The following is a 16,814-nucleotide window of genomic DNA, read 5'->3' as shown; positions in this document are numbered from 1 at the left end:
GCCCTGTCCTCCCCGTCCCCATGGACATCATACGCCTTCCTTTCCCCCCCCCGTCCGTCCCCCAACATGACAAAACTCTCCAGCACATCTGGTTGGTAGGCCTTGTTTCTTCGTAAAGTATCCGGGTGTGTGGAAGTGTCTGCCATGATGTATATGTCCTCCACATGAGGGAAGTGGAACGGCCAGAGGGGGAGCAGGTCTTCAGGAGTGAGAGTGGGATGGAACGGGATGGCGATCCGGCGGAAGGGGAGGAGGGGGGGGAGGAGAGTGGGGAGGGGGATAGTAGGGGGAAGGGAAGATAGGATAAAGGGGAGGTTGGTTAGTAGGAGGATTGTGGTTGATGGGGGGAGGTTGAGGGTTGTTTGGGAATTACCAGGGAGTAAAATTGGGAGGGGGGAGAGATTGGGTGATGGTTGGGCGGTCGGTATTCGACTTAGGGAAAGGGTTGAAGGTAGGGAGAGGGAGAGGGTGGGATTGGAGGTGGGGGAGGAGGGCGAGGTTAGGGTGACGGTTAGGGGGTAGATTTGGGTTGTTTTTTCTCGGGCGTCCATGGTTTGTGTGCTGTTTGGCTGGCTGGTGATGCTGTTTTGGCTGCTTGGTGATGCTGCTTGGATAGGCGGTCATTGATTCTTCTGTAGCCTATGTTGCGGTATCCAGCTGCTGTGACGGTCATTTGGCGGTGGAAAAAACATTGCAACCATCGTGATTGCCAAAAGTGTAGAGTTTGGGAACTTAGCAGATACAAAGAAGGGGAAGCAGACAAAGAGCCATAGCCTACCTGTTGAACACTTCACTGTTTTGAGCTTTTCGAATCAAGGAGCTCCGCTAAGAATTCCGCAATCAGGGCTTTCTTTGTGTTGGGTTGAACTCTGATAATTGCATGCCCCATTATGAGGTATCGACACTGAGTCTTTGATGAGGATAGACATGGCGCCGAATGAACATTGTCCAATCGCGATGGGAGGAACTGCAGATTTGACAGTGCGATCGAAGAGGGTGATCCTCAAGTAAAACAGCCGAGGTAGACTAGAAACTGCCAGAGTATGTGATTAACGCTTTTTACAACAAAAAATTCGTCAGTTGTGAAGATTAACTTGCGGAACAAAATGATTATCTGCTCGTGCTTGATCACAGTATGTCCACAAATTCAAGGGGATCGCATCTCCATGAGAAATGCTCATGAGAAAACAACAAAGCACCCCCTGATACCTTACATCCTGAAGCCACCATACAAAGAGACCAAGTCAATAAACATTCTGGATGTCTCCTGCTGGACGCCTGACTCTTATCACTCGCAGCAGCTTACCAGGGACAATGCTCTCTCACCCAGGCTTCTCACACCTCACCACGTCACAGTAAATCCCATCTTGAAAGAGGTCTCTCATTCACTAGATAATGATAATTTAACCATTTAACCCAACAAATAATCATCCAGTCTCCTTTTAAAGCCCAAAGGTATATTATATAACCCTCCGATGAATGATATCAAAAACAATACGAAATGCTCCCCAAAACCTCTAGATAACAGCCGGCGAGCTGAGCGTCAACGTCCTCGCGGACCCGCTCAGAGTGGTCCAGTAGATAGGCGGCTCGCTCCCCACAGCATCAACCGTCGTCCCCGACCCGGTAGCACCACCCCTCACGGTCACCGGCACGGGGACGCTGCAGCTGTTCCCGTTGGCCGTGACAGTGACAGAGGTGATGGTGTTGCCGTTGGCGGCGTAGTTGTAGCGCAGCTTGGGGGCGCAGTTGCTATTTTGATGATGACGGTCAGCATTTAATCTTAAAACTTGGGGTGACACAGAAACTTACTCCAGAGTCTGGCGATCGACAAACAGCTTGCCAATGTCGTCGTGCTTCTTGGTAACAATCGGCCAGTTGGTCAACCGCGTCATCTCCTGCGCGATCACCTCGACCCAGATCTGCAGGAGAGAGAGGTTGCCGGTGACGGGGCCGACCGTGTACGAGTCCACGTCGCCGGTGCGCATGTTGGCCTGGTGGAACATGAAGGGGTCGTGGTGGAGGCCGAGGAGGTAACGGGTGTTGACGGCGCGGGCGTCGTTGATGAGGTTGGCAAAGGTACCGCTGCCGCCCGAGGTGTCTATCCACTCCTGCGTGGTGCAAAAGGCCGTGTCGCAATTATAATAGATGGTGGTGGCCCAGCGTGGGATGATGGTCAGGCCGGCGTAGCCGTTGTCGGCGACGTTGGAGATGCGAGGCCAGAACGAGTTGGACGGGTGGCGGAGGGGGGGCCGGGTGTTGTCGCCGACGACGTAGCGGATGCCGTTGTCCCACCAGGCGCGGATGACATCGCCGTTGTGGAGGCCGGTGATGGCAGGAGGAACAAGGCCGGCTTGGGAGACCTTGCTGGCTGTCCAGAGGCCGAGCTGCTGGAGCCAGGCCTTGTTGAACTTGATCTCCTTGTCGGCGTCGGAGTAGGTGGCGTTGTTGAGCTCCAGGTGAGTGAAGGTGTGGGACAGGTGGGCAAAGGTGTTGGGGTTGGTGTTGAACCAGGTGGCGAGGGGATCCAGCTTGGCACAGGTCAAGGACCACGGGTAGGTCGTCCAGCTGCTGGGCCAGACATTGGTTCCGGTGCCGAGGGGCTTCTGGAACTCGAGAGGAGTATCGGGTGGTGTATCGTACCACACGGGCTCGTTGGGATTGCACGTGGTGGTTCCGCCGGGCTGAGTGATGGCGTTCTCGATGTCACCGTTGCCATTGTGAGCAATCTCGACAAAGTAGTTGGACCCGGCAGGAAGACGGGAGTTGAGGTTGGTTTGCCAGGTAGCATGCTGGACCATGTCGCTCACGCGAGCACGGAACTCGGTGTTGACTGGGCGGTACAAGCCCGTGGCCAAGTGCATGTCATCCACCTGCGTGCTTAGATAGATCTTGCGCTTTCCGAGGACTGAAGCATGACCGAGTCAGCATTTTCGGGCAGGTATCGACAAGAAAACGAAAGAGCACTTACAGACACCGCGGGTCAACCAGTGGATGTAGGCGTGCTGCAGGAAGTTGGGACCCTGGGCCCAGTCGGTAGCCCACGACATGAACCAGACCATCTGCTTCCGACGTCCATAGTCGTTGATGATGGCAGCAGTCGTGGTGGTGGTGAAGGTGCCATCCGAAGAAGGAGCAAAAGTAGCCACCTGTTTGGCAAGAGTAGAGTTGATGATGGTGGCTGGGTAGTGCCAGAGACCTTGTGTGCTCACACCAGCACCGCTGCGTGCATGGTTAGCCGGGCTGTGCTTCGTGATATCTCAAGGTTGGCAGGCACTCACGTCTTGATGTTGGCCGTGGGGAAATCAGTGGTCGAGCTGATGCTGACAAGCTGCTCGACGCCCGTGTTGCAGCACCCAGCATTCGGGACGGCAAGAGTGACACCAAGATCGGTGCTGGGGAACACATCGAGACGCACCATGCGAGCTCCGAAGGTGGTCTGGTAGTTGTAGATGGTCTGCCATTGGGCGGGGGTGACGGCGCTGCCCCAGCCACCGGGAAGGTTATAGGCCAGCTCGCTGAGCACAATGAAGCCACCGTAGTTGCCGGACTCTGCTGAGGAGTTGAGCGGAGGCAGAGCGGCACCGGACTGAGGTACAAGGAGGACCTCGTATGGGATGCCGTAGCCCTGGAGGCCAGAGGTGGCCGAGGTGGCGGAAGCGGCATCACGGGCCAGGACTAAGATGGTATTGGAGGTGGAGAGGGCAGCCTTCACACAGGCACCTTGACCTAGCGCCAAGATGCCTCCGAGAACTGCTGCAGCCCTACGGAAGATCATGATGGGGAGAGCGGGAAAGGAGCGAACAAGGAGCGAACGTCTGAAGGGCGACTGACTGGCCCAAACAATGACCGATACCGTGAGGCAAGGCAAACTCCCTGACCTGCCGGGTAACAAGGTGCGACAGGAACGAGTGTCGTTGGTGCTTGATGGTGGTTCCGAACAGGTTGGGTTGGATCTCGAATAAGTACTGGCGGCCAGCTTCGACAGAGACTACGCCCCTCTTTCTCAGCCTCTCGCTCGGATTGTGAGAAGTGAGCAAAGCTAGCGAACGTGGATGATCTGGATGGGCCCCCTTGCCAGCCACAAGCTGCCAGTATTGGATTTGTTACCCTACACAGTACGGCACTGACAGACCAAAAGGAAATGAGGTGTGGTCCTTGGTGGCCCTTGGTGTTCCGGATGGCTTTCTGGGGGCGACGTCGGCGAGGGCACAAACTATTGGATTTCTTCTTTTCCAACTCCAGTGCCTGAAGGCAAAGACATGTGGGATTCGGCTTGCACGGCGTGGACGCGCCGAGAAGAGGCGCTGACGGTGCTACACCACAGCGGACAACAAGATTACCCTATTTGGACGTTCAGGCCGCAATATCAAGACCGAGAACAAGAAAGAAAAGGAGCTAAGGGGAACACGAAGTGCGTGACATGTGGACGTCTGGTGTGGATCGGACGTTTGAACGTCGACATGGACCCGGGGATCCGACACCGTCGTCGAAGGGTGCCTGCTGGGCCCGGGTGCATGCGAGTGCGATACGTGAGTGGCCGGCCGGTGGAACTTTGCTTTTCCAGCTTCCAACGGACGGCAGTCAGCGACAGCCACGCTAGGCCCTATGGACCATGGATGTATGATGTGGTCATGGGCAGGTGCTGGTGGGTGTCCAGTCGTTCGGAGCCTTGCGTACAGGAATGCGAAGAACCAATATTCCCTCGGAATGGCCCAATGAATGCGTCGGTGACAGCCGCGAATAGAGCCCTAATGCATGGCTGGCCGACTTTGAGCTGGTCTCTTGACTCACCTGAGCCCCCAGCAAGACTTCCATGGTTGGAAGACTGGAAGAAGCCGTCGTCGTCGTCATCATCATCATCTTGACACTTGTTTGATGACTGAACAAGGGAGACGAAAAGAAAACCACGCAAAAAAACTGCAGAATTTGCAGAATAAAAGACATGGACCCATTTCAGCTCATGTAAGCCGTCGGCTATCACTCTAGAATCAGGCACATTCAGGCTCAACAACAGCGCAACAACAGCCGGAAATAGAACCTCGACCCCAAAGAAAAGAAAAGAAAAAGCAAGTGTGGGGAAGAGGGGAAAGAGGGAGGGGACCCTTGACCGTCGAGGTTGCATCGGCCGTCATCTTTGGGCGACTGGGGGGCGTCTGGAGAGATCGGCGTTATGCATCTATCGTGAGATACCTCGACCTCATGGGTGTTCGGAACGGACCTCTAGCTCTTGTGTTCCCCTGTCAGCCCGCCCCTCCCCTGCCCCTCCTCCCCTGTCAACGTGGAATCTTGGCAGCCATCTTTTCCGCTTCGGTGCCGTCGCAGGGCGGCTGGAGGGAGGGGGGGGCAGCCACGAATCCTACCCCACCGGCCATCACAGACACGACTACCACCACCTCAGCGACAGTGGAAGCGATTTTTCTTTCTGTCTGTCGATCTCCTTCTCCTCGGTGACGCCCGCCAGTCGCAGCGCGCAGCGTGGACGAGACCGAGACGTCTCGAAGACGGTCGACCGTCGTCTCCATCACAAACACCATTTCCACCTTGAGCGCGTGGGCGTGGATGTGTCTCTCGGCAGGGCGCAAAGCCGAAACTCGTATCCCGATTCTCGAACGTCTTTTTTTGGCATGTCATCTCTGCCGCCAAACCCGCCTGGAAGTGAGTAGTAGTGAGTCGCTGTCTGTCTCGTCTGGCCGCTGCCCGCTGCCCGCTGCCCGCATTCTGCCATCTCTATCGAGCCTCCATTCCTCTCTGTTTGCCTGCCCCTCTCACACCCGACTCCGAGGGCTGCCAAGATCTTCAATCCGATCATTCCTCCGGCACTTCGCATTGTAATTCTTGCTGTTCCAACGCGCGCCGCAGGCTTTGCTGATTGCCTCGTTTGTTGTCTGCTGTTTTTCCAGGCCAATACCTACCCCTCCAACTCTTTGTCCCTCCTCGTCTCGCCACCGACGCCATCTCCCCTCACCGCTCACACACCAGCAACCCTCTCACCTGTGGCCACCGGCACAACAGAGAATGGAGGGTAAAGAGGGCAGGTTGCGGAGGAATAGTAGGGAATCGAGGCTGTCACGCCGGCAGAAGCTGGTGCTGGCTGCCGTGGCCGCCGTGTTGATCATCGTCCTGATTGTCGGCCTCAGCCTCGGCCTCGGTCTGAGGAACCGGGGCGGCGGCGGCGGAGACGACGATTCACTACCACCGGCTCCTCAACCCACCGCCATCTGGCAGCCCAAGGTCAACACGTCATGGCAGATCATCCTCAACGCGAAGCTCGACATTGACCCCAACAACCCTGCTGTCGAACCCGACGTGGACGTGTACGACATTGACATGTTCATGCACCAAAACTCGCGCGCCGTATCGAGTCTACACAAGCTCAACAAGAAGGTCATCTGCTACTTCAGCGCCGGGTCCTACGAGAAGAACCGTCCTGACTCGTCCAAGTTCCCCGAGGAGGACATCGGCCTTGTCCTGGACGGGTGGCCGGACGAGAGATGGCTCAACATCAGCAGCCCGGCGATCAGGGAGATCATGGTCGGCCGCATCGAAATCGCCAGCAGGATGGGCTGCGACGCTGTCGATCCTGACAATGTCGATGGGTACACCAGAACGAGAACGGGATGGACCTGACACCGGAGGATTCCGTCTCCTTCATGACCTTCCTCGCCGACGAGGCTCACAAGCGCAACATGGCCATCGGCCTCAAGAACGCCGGCGACATTGTCAAAACGATGCTGCCGCGGATGCAGTTTGCCGTCAACGAGGAGTGCGCCGAGTTCAACGACTGCAGGACCTTCTCTCAGTTTGTCGACGCGGGCAAGCCCGTGTTCCACATTGAGTACCCCGAAGGAGCTCCGTTCAACACCAACGCCGAGCAAAAGCAGGCGTACTGCAACGCCCCAGGCGCGAATGGGTTCAGCACCATTCTCAAGGGGATGAACCTCAATTTTGGGGCTGAGTACTGCGATGGAAGGCAGGTGAGGACAAAGGTGCTGCGGCGGTTTTCCTCTGGCCGATAATTACGATTGGGTTGAAGATCATCATCTCTCTTTGCTTTCTTGTTTTACTTTGCCTCACACACACACACACACATACACACACACCAGAGCCACGCACACCATCATCATCCCTGGGGTGCCGCGTCCCTCCTCCCCGCTTTTTGCATCATTTCACATCATGTCTCCACCTTGGCTTTTTTTGTGGTGCGGACATTTTTTTATTTTCTTTTGTTTTCTTAGATCAAAAGAGCTGCAATAGACCATTTCTCCCCACCACTACACACCACCACACACCACCTCCTCTATTTTTTCCCCACCTTATCATTTACCCCGACTCCAACTCCCGCACGCGAATACAACCTCACCTCTCTCCACCTTATCTCACCAAATTAATATAAACTTTTATTTTTTGATTTATTTATTTATTTGTCTTCCCCATCAAAATGGGCACCAAAATGACCAAATTCTCTTCCCCCTCCCAAAACAACAACAAAGCCCTCATCCTCCTCCCCCTCTACATCTACCCCTCCCCCGACGCCTGGACCCCCCTGCTGCTCGCCGCAAACCGGCACCCCACCCTCCAGTTCCTCGTCGTCGTCAACCCGTCTAATGGCCCCGGGGAGGGCGACAGGCCGGACGAGAACTACGTCCGGGTGCTTCAACAACTGAGGGATGTGGAAAATGTAAAGTTGGTGGGGTATGTCTACTGCAGCTATGGGAAGAGGGAGCAGGGAGAGATGAGGAGGGATGTAGAGAGGTATAAAGTTTGGGGGTGTGAGAAGAGGGGTTGCGTAAGTCCACAAACAAACCAAAAAAAAACACAGTGCGGGGGGTGGTACACACTGGCTAATGATAATGAAAATAGGGCGTGGATATCAAGGGGATTTTCTTTGACGAGGCGCCTGCTGACGGGGGCCATGTGGGGTATATGGCTGAGGCCGCGGGGGAGGTGAGGAGTGCGCTTGGGGAAGAGGCGGTGGTGGTGTATAACCCGGGGGTTTTTCCTGATCAGGGGTATTGGGAAAAGGGGGATTACGTGGTTGTTTTTGAGAATGTAGCCAGGGAGTGGTGGGGGGGTTATGTGAGGGAGAATGTGAAGAAGTTACCAAAAGAGTTGAGGGAGAGGAGTGTGGTTATTGCGCATAGTTGTCAGGGAGACGAAAAAGAGAGGATATTGGCGGATGTGAGGAGGGAGCGGTGGGGGGCGCACTTTTTGACGGGGGAGGGGGGTATTATAGTTGGGATGGGGGTTGGGGGGGTTATGTGGGTGAGGCGGATGAGGAGTGGGATGGGGAGGAAGAGGGGGGGTGTTGTTGATGATGGAGAGAGATGGTTAGGTTGGGTTGGGTGGGCGATGATAGACCGGGGGCAGGTGGAATATTCGGCGTCATCTATATTTTAGACAAAGGGGCTAGTTTCGTTTCGCTAATCTGTAGAAACCCCATTTTTTATGTCCATATGGCAACTTTTAGCGACGATTTCCCGCTAGTTCTAGGCTTGAGTCTCATTGTAATGATGGACCACATGGCCCTTGTTATGACGTTTTAGGGCTTGAGTCTATTGTCATGCATCAACCTTTATTGTAAACAAGCGAGAGCTGTAAGGTTCCAGACTTGAACTAACTGCCTGCTTCATTCTATCTTTTTGCTGCAAGGCGAGGCAAACAATAAGCTTTCATGCAGTCATTCGAAACCCTCCATGCATTGTTTTCTGTCGTTCTAGAACCCATCTAAGGTATCCATCATGAAGCATCTATCTAACCGATGGTTGCAAAGCCATATTGGATTCCTGCATCGACGACACACCTAACCCATCTGCAGCAAAGCCTAGACCTTGACGTCTTTTGATAACTGGGGCTTTTTGCTGCAAAGTTACAATCAATCCATTCCTTGCCGCCTCACCACCAGGTAAGGTTCTTTCGCAGAGATTCTAGACCTTGCACGGCCATCAATCGCGATTGGGCGCCACGTTTTTCTCAGGAGATGCTACGATTGGTGATGGGGGAAGTGTACTGCCACTTTTGACTTCAGCTGGTGTGTGTTGGTGAGGGATTATTGAGATCTAGAATTCCTCACTGCTGGGCAAGCAAAAAAAAAAAAAAAAAAAAAGAAAAGTTTTCATGATGAGGGCTTGGAGACGAAGTTTACCTGGTCCATCCAAGCTGGGGCCGTGCACTTCGGTGTTGGTGATGATGGCTTGTAGCTCAACCCCCCGGTATGTTCTTTGTTTTGTGATACTGTGATGCAAAGTTTGTATTCCACCACATGGTTTCGAATTGCGTGTTCCCTTTACGGTGTTAGTCTGGTGGTGTGGTTGAACAAGGACGAAAACACACACACAGCACACGCGCCCCGCGCACAAACTCGATGCGGCGGGGATGGAAGTGGACAAGAACCTGTTTCTCGGGACGGGATTGTGGTGTCTGTGTTTGTGTTTTTGGTTACTATTGGTTGTGAATCTTGCTAGTAGGTAGCTAGGTAGGTAGAAAGGGTTCTGTTTTGGAACACTCCAGAGGATTGATGACCACCAAGTTCACCGCCGTCATCTTTGCACACGCAAACATAAGGCTCGAACGCAATGAGGTCATCTTCAAGATGGTGGTGCCATGGCTCATGCGTGTGATGGGTAAATAGTCCGATCCCAGGGAATGTGTTGTCACCTTTCTCTCCCGATACAGGTAAAGCAGCTGAGAGCACTTCGGCAACCAAGCCTCTATTGATCTTCTCCGTACATGTCTTTTGTGTCTGGTGACCGGATAGTTTTGGGAGCTGAGTTGCCTGCTTTCCTCATCACATCTTTCGCAGCTTTGCATCTACAGGTACCTACGTACATCATGTAGCTCTCAGGTCTGTACAATAAAGTATGCATGCATTCTGCAAGAGGGCTGGCTGGGGTGTGGGATGCAATCTACTCTTCGTATTTCACATCTGCTGTGTGTGTGTGTGTATGCGTTGTTCGTTACCGGCCCTTTTTCAGCCAATCCTGTTGTTACGCTGTTGTTACCGGCCTCGACGTTGTGTAATCATGGGCCCCTTTTCGACGTTGATAATGACTGGACGAGGTGAATGGTCTGACCTGAGAGCGAGGGTAAACCGTTTCCGTGAATCACGACAACTGAAGAAAACAAAAAGTGAGATGTGAGAGGTGGGGAACTCTCCCGAAGGATTTTGCTACAAGTGGACAGATCTTGTGTGATGACCAATTTTTTGTTGACGTGGTCAACAGTTGCTCCATAGGGCAAACGTCACCACCACCGATTGGCATCGGGTCCTGGCCTGCCCGGCTGTCGAGATGCCGAGGTTCCCATGAGGTGGTTTCGGGAAACTCGGTGAGGTGGTGATTATGATGGGCGAACAAGCATTCGAGTGGCTTTTTGGTTTACGAGGTGCAATGCATGAGCTGGGGGTAAACCTGCTTTAAACCCAGAAGGCTGAAGTGCTGAGCTTCAATAGCGCCATGTGTGTTGGTGAATTTGGAGACATGTCGATCATGAGGTTTATTTTGGGGTAAGGTGTGCGGAGGTGGAGGCCGGCGAGTGGAGGTGAGGTGGTGAGGTTGGATGGCCATCAGATCGCTGTAGTTCCCGTTCCCACGGCCGAATGCGCCCCCCATGTTCGCCTCATTGTTTTTCTCCACAATCTTTGTTCCTGGATAAATGCAAGGGAAATGTGACGGGTCACTTCTGTACCCTGGCTCATTCACACCCCTTTAATTGCAAGAGAGGGGTGCCGCGCGGTTCATCCACGATTTTGCTTTCTGTGGTTGGAGGGTCCGAGGACCAGGGGGAGAGGAAGCGACAGGACAGGGGACAGGGGACAGGGGGCAAGGGGAGCTTCAGGGGGGGTTGGATATTCGGGTCGGTGGGTGGATGCGGTGGGCTACCTTACACCAGGAAGGAGGAGGGGGGGGGTGGGATGTGCCGCAAGAAGAAAACGTTGGCGTGATTCCATTTTGACGTGCCATCGAAAACGGAGTTCCGCTGTACTACGCCCGACGTTCGATTACACAAGGTGATGGGTTGATTCTCGGAAACTTTGGGCTCCCAGCCTGAGCTTTGTCTTACCTCAGCCATAAACACTCAAAAGTTCTCGTCAGTGATGTGTCAATCGGTCTCAGTCCAGTAGAAATGGGAGGGGCAGCGCGGCAGCGGAAGAGTGGGAACATGTCCTCTGTGCCTTGTGCCTGGCGTCGTGCCTGGACTGTTCCGTCAGCCGCCTCTGGCGCAGAAGCTCGGGTCAGAACTCAGAAAAGTAAAAACAAAAAAAAACAAAAAAAAAAAAAGGTGGTGTTGTAGGGCGGGAGCAGCCACCGCCGTCCACGGCGTTAACTAGTCGCCACGTCAAAAAGCAGAGCTGAGGGCGAAGGCGGGGCTAGAACTTGGGAGCTTACTCTGATGTGCTTGGATATATTGATCCCCTCATAGCCAAGATTTCTTGAGCAGCAGAATTTGCGCGTCCAAAACCACACCACCATCTCATCTCATCGCCCCAAGTGCTGCTGCTACCTCGGCCTGATTCGCTCGCTTGCCCAGCATGAAGCTCTCATTGGTTGCTGTTGCAGTTGCTGCTGCCTTCTCGTCGACGGTGCTGGCTCACTCGAGCTCACCGGCCGACGTGAACATGCTGGAGATGCGAGCTGCCAAGGGCAAAGGCAAGCATAACAAGCACGAACACCCCAAGCATGACTTTCGTCTGGCTTGTGTTTGCGAGCCCGACCGGTGTCCGACGTTTCTGCAGGGCAAGTCGGTGAGTTTGCTCTCTTACATCTTCACTGTTCTGCCGGCAGCGTCAGAGTCGTAGTATGGTATCCATGCTGACTTATCTCGATGTTGATATTACCGTAGCTGTGCGAGTGCAAGGCAGCCCACCTCGAGGGGTGCTACTTGAAATCGCAGAGAGGATGCCCAAAGCCCTCGGCTAAGGTAAGATTTTTTTCTTTCTTTTTTTCTTTCTTTGTTGTGTTGACGTGGCCGGTCGCGTGCCTCCGTCAGGGTCTCGTTCGCTCAATCTATCCAAAGTATTCTGCGCAGAAATCGAACAGTTGCTGACGATCATGGCCTTGAACAGAAGTGTTGAATGCAGGAGGATCGCTTGGCATGTGAAGCTAGCGGCCTAGGGCTGCCAGGGGTCGAGGAGAGAAGTTGAAGGGGGAAAATATTTGAACAGAAGAAATGTAATTGGTTAAAAAAGTTTTGGAGTGTTCCCCGGTGCCGTTTGTGCCGAGGCCAGCCGTGTTCGCATGTAGCAATTGACAGCAATTAATCTCTATTTCTTGGGGGACGCCCAACCAGCAAGGTTCAATATAAGCTTCCCCTACACTACCGGGCACATTTCTTGAAGAAAATACAAGCTCTTGACAAGAAAATGACAAGAAGGGACAAGCCCTGGGCGAGATCCACACGCAAGAGAGTCCAAGACAACGCCAAGGTGTCGTATATAGTGTAGAAAAGACATGGGACGGGAGCAAAGGGGAATTGAACAATTGCATTGTTTATTTCATTTTCCTTGATTGCTTTGCTAGGTAGGTATAATGTGTATCCTTATTCCGTAGCCTAATGTACTGTAAAAGTGACAAAAGAAAACAAAAGACAGTCGCAGCCATTTTTAGGAAACCTAGGAAACCCCAATGCAAATCCCTTTCCCCGTTTAGACAGAAAATGAAATGAAACAGAAAATGTGTGTGTGTGTGTGTGTTTGTGCCTTTTTCAGGTGTGTGTGAGGTGAGGTGTGTCAGTTGAGGTTGCCCTGGGTCTGCCAGGTGGCAGAGGGCAGAGATGTGTGTGCCGCGTCCCACTCACTCAGCTGTCGACCCTTGTCCGCGACTCCAAAACACCGCAACGTCAAACGACCACCGCGACCGACCCTCCATCAAACAGATCAATCAAATCAATCAATCAATCAATCAATCAATCAATCAATCGCCAATTTTACCCATTAGCATTATACCCCATCGAAGGAAGAAAAAAAAATACCGACATCCACCCGATCCCGAAACGAAACCACATCCTCGAAGGGAATCAGTCGCTTGGCTTGGCTTTGGCTTGGCTTGCTTTGGCCTGACAGGACGGGATGGACATCACACCTTGACTGACTGCTGCTGCTGCTGCAGCCCCAAGGTCCTCTCGACAAAGTTCCACAGATCTGATGCGCACTGGGCGACGCTCTCCCGCGGTGACCACCCCAGCTCCTTGCTGGCTCGCTCGGTAGACGCCACGCAGACGCCAACGTCTCCTGGTCTTCGTCCGGCCCAGTCCAGTGAGACAGTCCTTTTCGATGCGGCCTCGAGGCTCCGGACTGCTTCGAGCACAGTGGTGCCCGTGCCGCTCCCGAGATTGAAGGCGCGGAACCCTGTCCCCCCGCGATCGCCGTTCCACCCGAGCGCCGAGATGTGGCCCCGCGCCACGTCCAGGACGTGGATGTAGTCTCGAACCGCCGTGCCGTCCCGCGTCGCCCAGTCTGTGCCGAATACGTTTAGCCTTTCCCTCTGCCCCGTCAGCACCTGTGTCAGCACGGGGTACAGGTTGGTCGCCTCCCCCCGCGGGTTCTCCCCCAGCAGTCCCGACGGGTCGCAGCCAACGGGGTTGAAGTAGCGCAGTGCCACGATGCGCCAGGCCGGGTTCGCGGCCGCCACATCTGCAAGAATAGCTTCGCTGAAGTACTTTGTCCGCGCGTAGGGGCACGACAGGCCCACCGCCGACGGCTGCGTCACGATGCGCTCGCCCGTCGACTCGTCGACCCGCTCCTCGGCGTGGTGGATCAGGTCCGACTCCCGCAGCGGCTCGCCCGTGTTGGCCTTGGACCCGTACACGGTCGCCGAGCTGCTAAAGATAAAGTTGTGGATGTTGTACTTGTCGAGCTGCTGGAGCAGCGATACGAGCCCGCAGACGTTGTTCTGGTAGTACTGCAACGGCCGCCGTATCGACTCCTCGACCGACTTGTAAGCCGCAAAGTGGATCACCCCCTCGATGCGGGACTGGTACGTCATGCGTTGCCTGCCGCTGCCGTCGATCGACATGACAAGGTCCGTGTAGCTCTCGATGAGGAACCGCATCGATCGGCTGCGATAGTCGAGACGGTGGAAGTGGATCAAGGGCATCCTCCTGCCATTGGCCTTGCAGTGCTTGGCCGTCAAGGTCTTGATGCTGTCCAGGATGGTCTGGTAGCTGTTGCTGAGGTTGTCGACAATGATGACTGCAAGACGGCACGGTTAGCACGAGACGGCAAAAAAGGTGGGGGGAGAGAACAATACCATTGTGCCCCTCTCTTAGGAGCTCCAACACGGTGTGTGATCCGATATACCCAAGACCCCCGATGACGAGGGTGAACTTGGGGCTGCCAGCTTCTTGTTCACGACCACCAAGTGGTGATGGGGAACGATCAATGTCGAAGCCATCCTCAGACAAGTCGGGACTAGTGAGCGGCGAGCTCGCGGCGGGTGAGTCCGACGGCGAGGAAGAGCTCACCGAGTGTGCGTAGTGGTCGTTGTCCATGTCGTCAAGTCCGCTGGGAGGTTGAACAGGTAGGTTGTCGGTGGAATCCCCGGGCCACATGCTTGCTGCTTCTGGTTGTGTGTGTATGTGTGTGTGTGTGTATGGTATATATGGGAGGCTTGATAGGGCTAACGAAACATGCAAGGACAGAATAGGGATGCCAGGCTTGGTATTTAAAAACACGGTACCGGGGCTGCCGTGACTGCGGAAGAAAGCTCACTGATGAGACATATGAATCACGGCAAAGGGAAAAATTAGGCCGGCTTTATCAGCCTGACTCTGCCAGCCAGCAACAAGGTGCTATTCTGGGCAGTGGAGTCCTCGCTTTGCTCCATGTGTCCCGGTACTCCGGGAGCCCTACTTCCACGGCACCATGCACGACCACTGCGGCAATGGTTCGAATGGAAGCATTGGCCGCAACCGGATGGGCAAGACCTTCTGCCAGACTGTCCAGAACTGTCCAGGGGGGGCCCAGGAGGGGGGTGGAGGGTTCCTTAGGCCCGGGTCGGGCTTACCGCCTTGGGGTCTCGACTTCATCCCACTCAGTTTCGTTTCACTGGCCACAACACGACGGAACACAAAACACAGGGCTCCGCAGAAAGAGACAATCACATCAACTACTCAGCCTATTCACGAAAGCAACTCCACGGCCGGAATTCTTTCCAATTCGGGCTGACGTCTTTTGCTCCTCAGCTCCACAAGGGCCGGGAGCACCCGACAAATATGCCCTGATTGCCATGGCGGTGCGGGATGGGACTGGACTGGACTGGACTGGACTCGAACTCGAGATACACAGGCACACCATCAGGAACAGCAAGCTTCTTTCAGCACAGCTCACATCCTCCCTGTGCTGTGCGGCGTGGCTTTGCCCTCTGCGATTGTGCCCTTTGTGAGCCATTTAGGCTATTGACTGCTATGGAAGAAGCCGGGGCCCCGCTGTGGAAAAGAATAAACAATACATCAAAGGACGGGATTCAGGAACAGAAGGTGGAAGAGAGGCTCTTCTTAGACAGAGCCTCCTGTGCCGGGTGGGTAGCTTCCTGGCTGACCTAACCGTGACATCCGTATAAAAGAAAACTCTTACGACTTTTCTCAAGCTAAGCGAGTTGGCGCTGACGGCCTTGGACACAGTTCACCGAAAACAAAACTGTACACGCAGTAGATGGTGATATTCTCGCCCGCCTGCCCTGTTGGGCACGACGGAATCCTTGGCGAATACTCCGTATTGCTTCTCTTTTTTTTTTTTCTCTCCCTCTCAGGCTTGTCCCACTTGAGCGTTGCGGCTGACGGCAATCACGTCATTGGAAGTGGTACTGGGATGATTCCGGTAAGGTGCTCGGACAAGACTTGATCTGACAAGCTCTGTGGTACCAGCACAGCGTTCCCTCACAGACATGACAACCTGACATGGCGCCAAAACGCCATCCAACCCACGCCCAAAACCAGACCAGATGGTTTGCCGATGGGCGAGGACTCAGTCGAGGTCTGGTCATCAGGGCGAGACTTTCTGAGTCGAGGTTGGGGAAATATTGGGGATGTGATGGACGGTCCTTGCATTGCATAATTGTCCAGACTGGACTGTGAGGTTGGATGGTTGAATGTACCTTTGTATCGTATCCGTACCTGTTTTTCTTTGACCTCGAGGGAGCTTGGCAAAGAATAAGGCGATTCGCTTCGCCCAATTCGATTCGAGCATTTCGGAATTTGTCCCGACCTGGGGAAAATCTTGCAGGACGCCCAAAAGCCAACACGAGAAAAATTCTTTCTTCTTTTTCTTTTCTTTCCAACGAACGAAGTCGACGGCCGCGTGGAGAAACAAGTGGTTGACAGTCACAGACAAGGCTCGACGTTGGCCGGGCGGGGTTACATACGGCGAGTACTGTACAGGAGAGAAGCTGCATCTCGTCTCGTCTGGAGCTGCAATGTCACTCGAAAACGGAAGACAGGAACGCCAACAAGTCACCAAGTTAACAGTCAGAGCAACCTTGGGCTTGGCAACCACACCACAAGAAGTGATCTCCGTGGGGCTTCGATCTCGCCGTGCGTTAGCGCGTATATGGGGGAGAGCGGCCTATCAGCTTGACCCCTTGCTCCCCGATCAGCCTTTTGATGACAGGCCGGCAACTGAGGTGCCGATCCTTGCCCAGGTTCCGGAATATTCTTATTGTGGGAGCACAAAAGCCCCGGTAAGCGCCCAAGCGCCTCCCCCCCGATACTGTCACACACACACAGACACACACAGCTCCAGCTCCCATCGACTCTTCTCTCATGGACGGGAGACTCGCAGACGTTCCACGCAGGGAGCCGTACCGTTAACCGACAACCGA

The 16,814-nt window shown here is 54.3% G+C and overlaps 5 protein-coding genes across 5 annotated transcripts; 3 read left to right on the top strand and 2 right to left on the bottom strand.

Moving 5' to 3' along the window:
- Positions 1-1,517: 1,517 nt before the first annotated feature.
- PODANS_4_2230 (uncharacterized protein) lies at positions 1,518-3,778 on the bottom strand (the record flags this gene model as incomplete). The annotated part of the gene is made up of 4 exons (XM_001903814.1): positions 1,518-1,752; positions 1,813-2,908; positions 2,972-3,222; positions 3,282-3,778. The coding sequence occupies 4 exons, from the start codon at positions 3,776-3,778 to the stop codon at positions 1,518-1,520; spliced, it is 2,079 nt and encodes a 692-aa protein (XP_001903849.1).
- A 2,240-nt stretch (positions 3,779-6,018) lies between these two features.
- On the top strand, positions 6,019-7,019 carry PODANS_4_2220 (uncharacterized protein; the record flags this gene model as incomplete). Its single annotated transcript, XM_001903813.1, has 2 exons — positions 6,019-6,591; positions 6,639-7,019. 2 exons carry the CDS (start codon positions 6,019-6,021, stop codon positions 7,017-7,019), a joined length of 954 nt encoding a protein of 317 aa, XP_001903848.1.
- A 422-nt stretch (positions 7,020-7,441) lies between these two features.
- On the top strand, positions 7,442-8,400 carry PODANS_4_2219 (uncharacterized protein; the record flags this gene model as incomplete). The annotated part of the gene is made up of 2 exons (XM_001903812.1): positions 7,442-7,789; positions 7,864-8,400. 2 exons carry the CDS (start codon positions 7,442-7,444, stop codon positions 8,398-8,400), a joined length of 885 nt encoding a protein of 294 aa, XP_001903847.1.
- Positions 8,401-11,530: 3,130 nt separating this feature from the next.
- On the top strand, positions 11,531-12,142 carry PODANS_4_2215 (uncharacterized protein; the record flags this gene model as incomplete). Its single annotated transcript, XM_001903811.1, has 3 exons — positions 11,531-11,743; positions 11,842-11,919; positions 12,080-12,142. The coding sequence occupies 3 exons, from the start codon at positions 11,531-11,533 to the stop codon at positions 12,140-12,142; spliced, it is 354 nt and encodes a 117-aa protein (XP_001903846.1).
- Positions 12,143-13,073: 931 nt separating this feature from the next.
- On the bottom strand, positions 13,074-14,547 carry PODANS_4_2210 (uncharacterized protein; the record flags this gene model as incomplete). Its single annotated transcript, XM_001903810.1, has 2 exons — positions 13,074-14,188; positions 14,247-14,547. The coding sequence occupies 2 exons, from the start codon at positions 14,545-14,547 to the stop codon at positions 13,074-13,076; spliced, it is 1,416 nt and encodes a 471-aa protein (XP_001903845.1).
- Between the last annotated feature and the right edge of the window lie 2,267 nt (positions 14,548-16,814).

Source organism: Podospora anserina, chromosome 4, assembly GCF_000226545.1.
Source record: "Podospora anserina S mat+ genomic DNA chromosome 4, supercontig 1".
NCBI classification, from domain to species: domain Eukaryota; kingdom Fungi; phylum Ascomycota; class Sordariomycetes; order Sordariales; family Podosporaceae; genus Podospora; species Podospora anserina.
The sequence above is the reverse complement of the archived record's forward strand: the minus strand, read 5'-3'. Positions and strand labels throughout refer to the sequence as shown.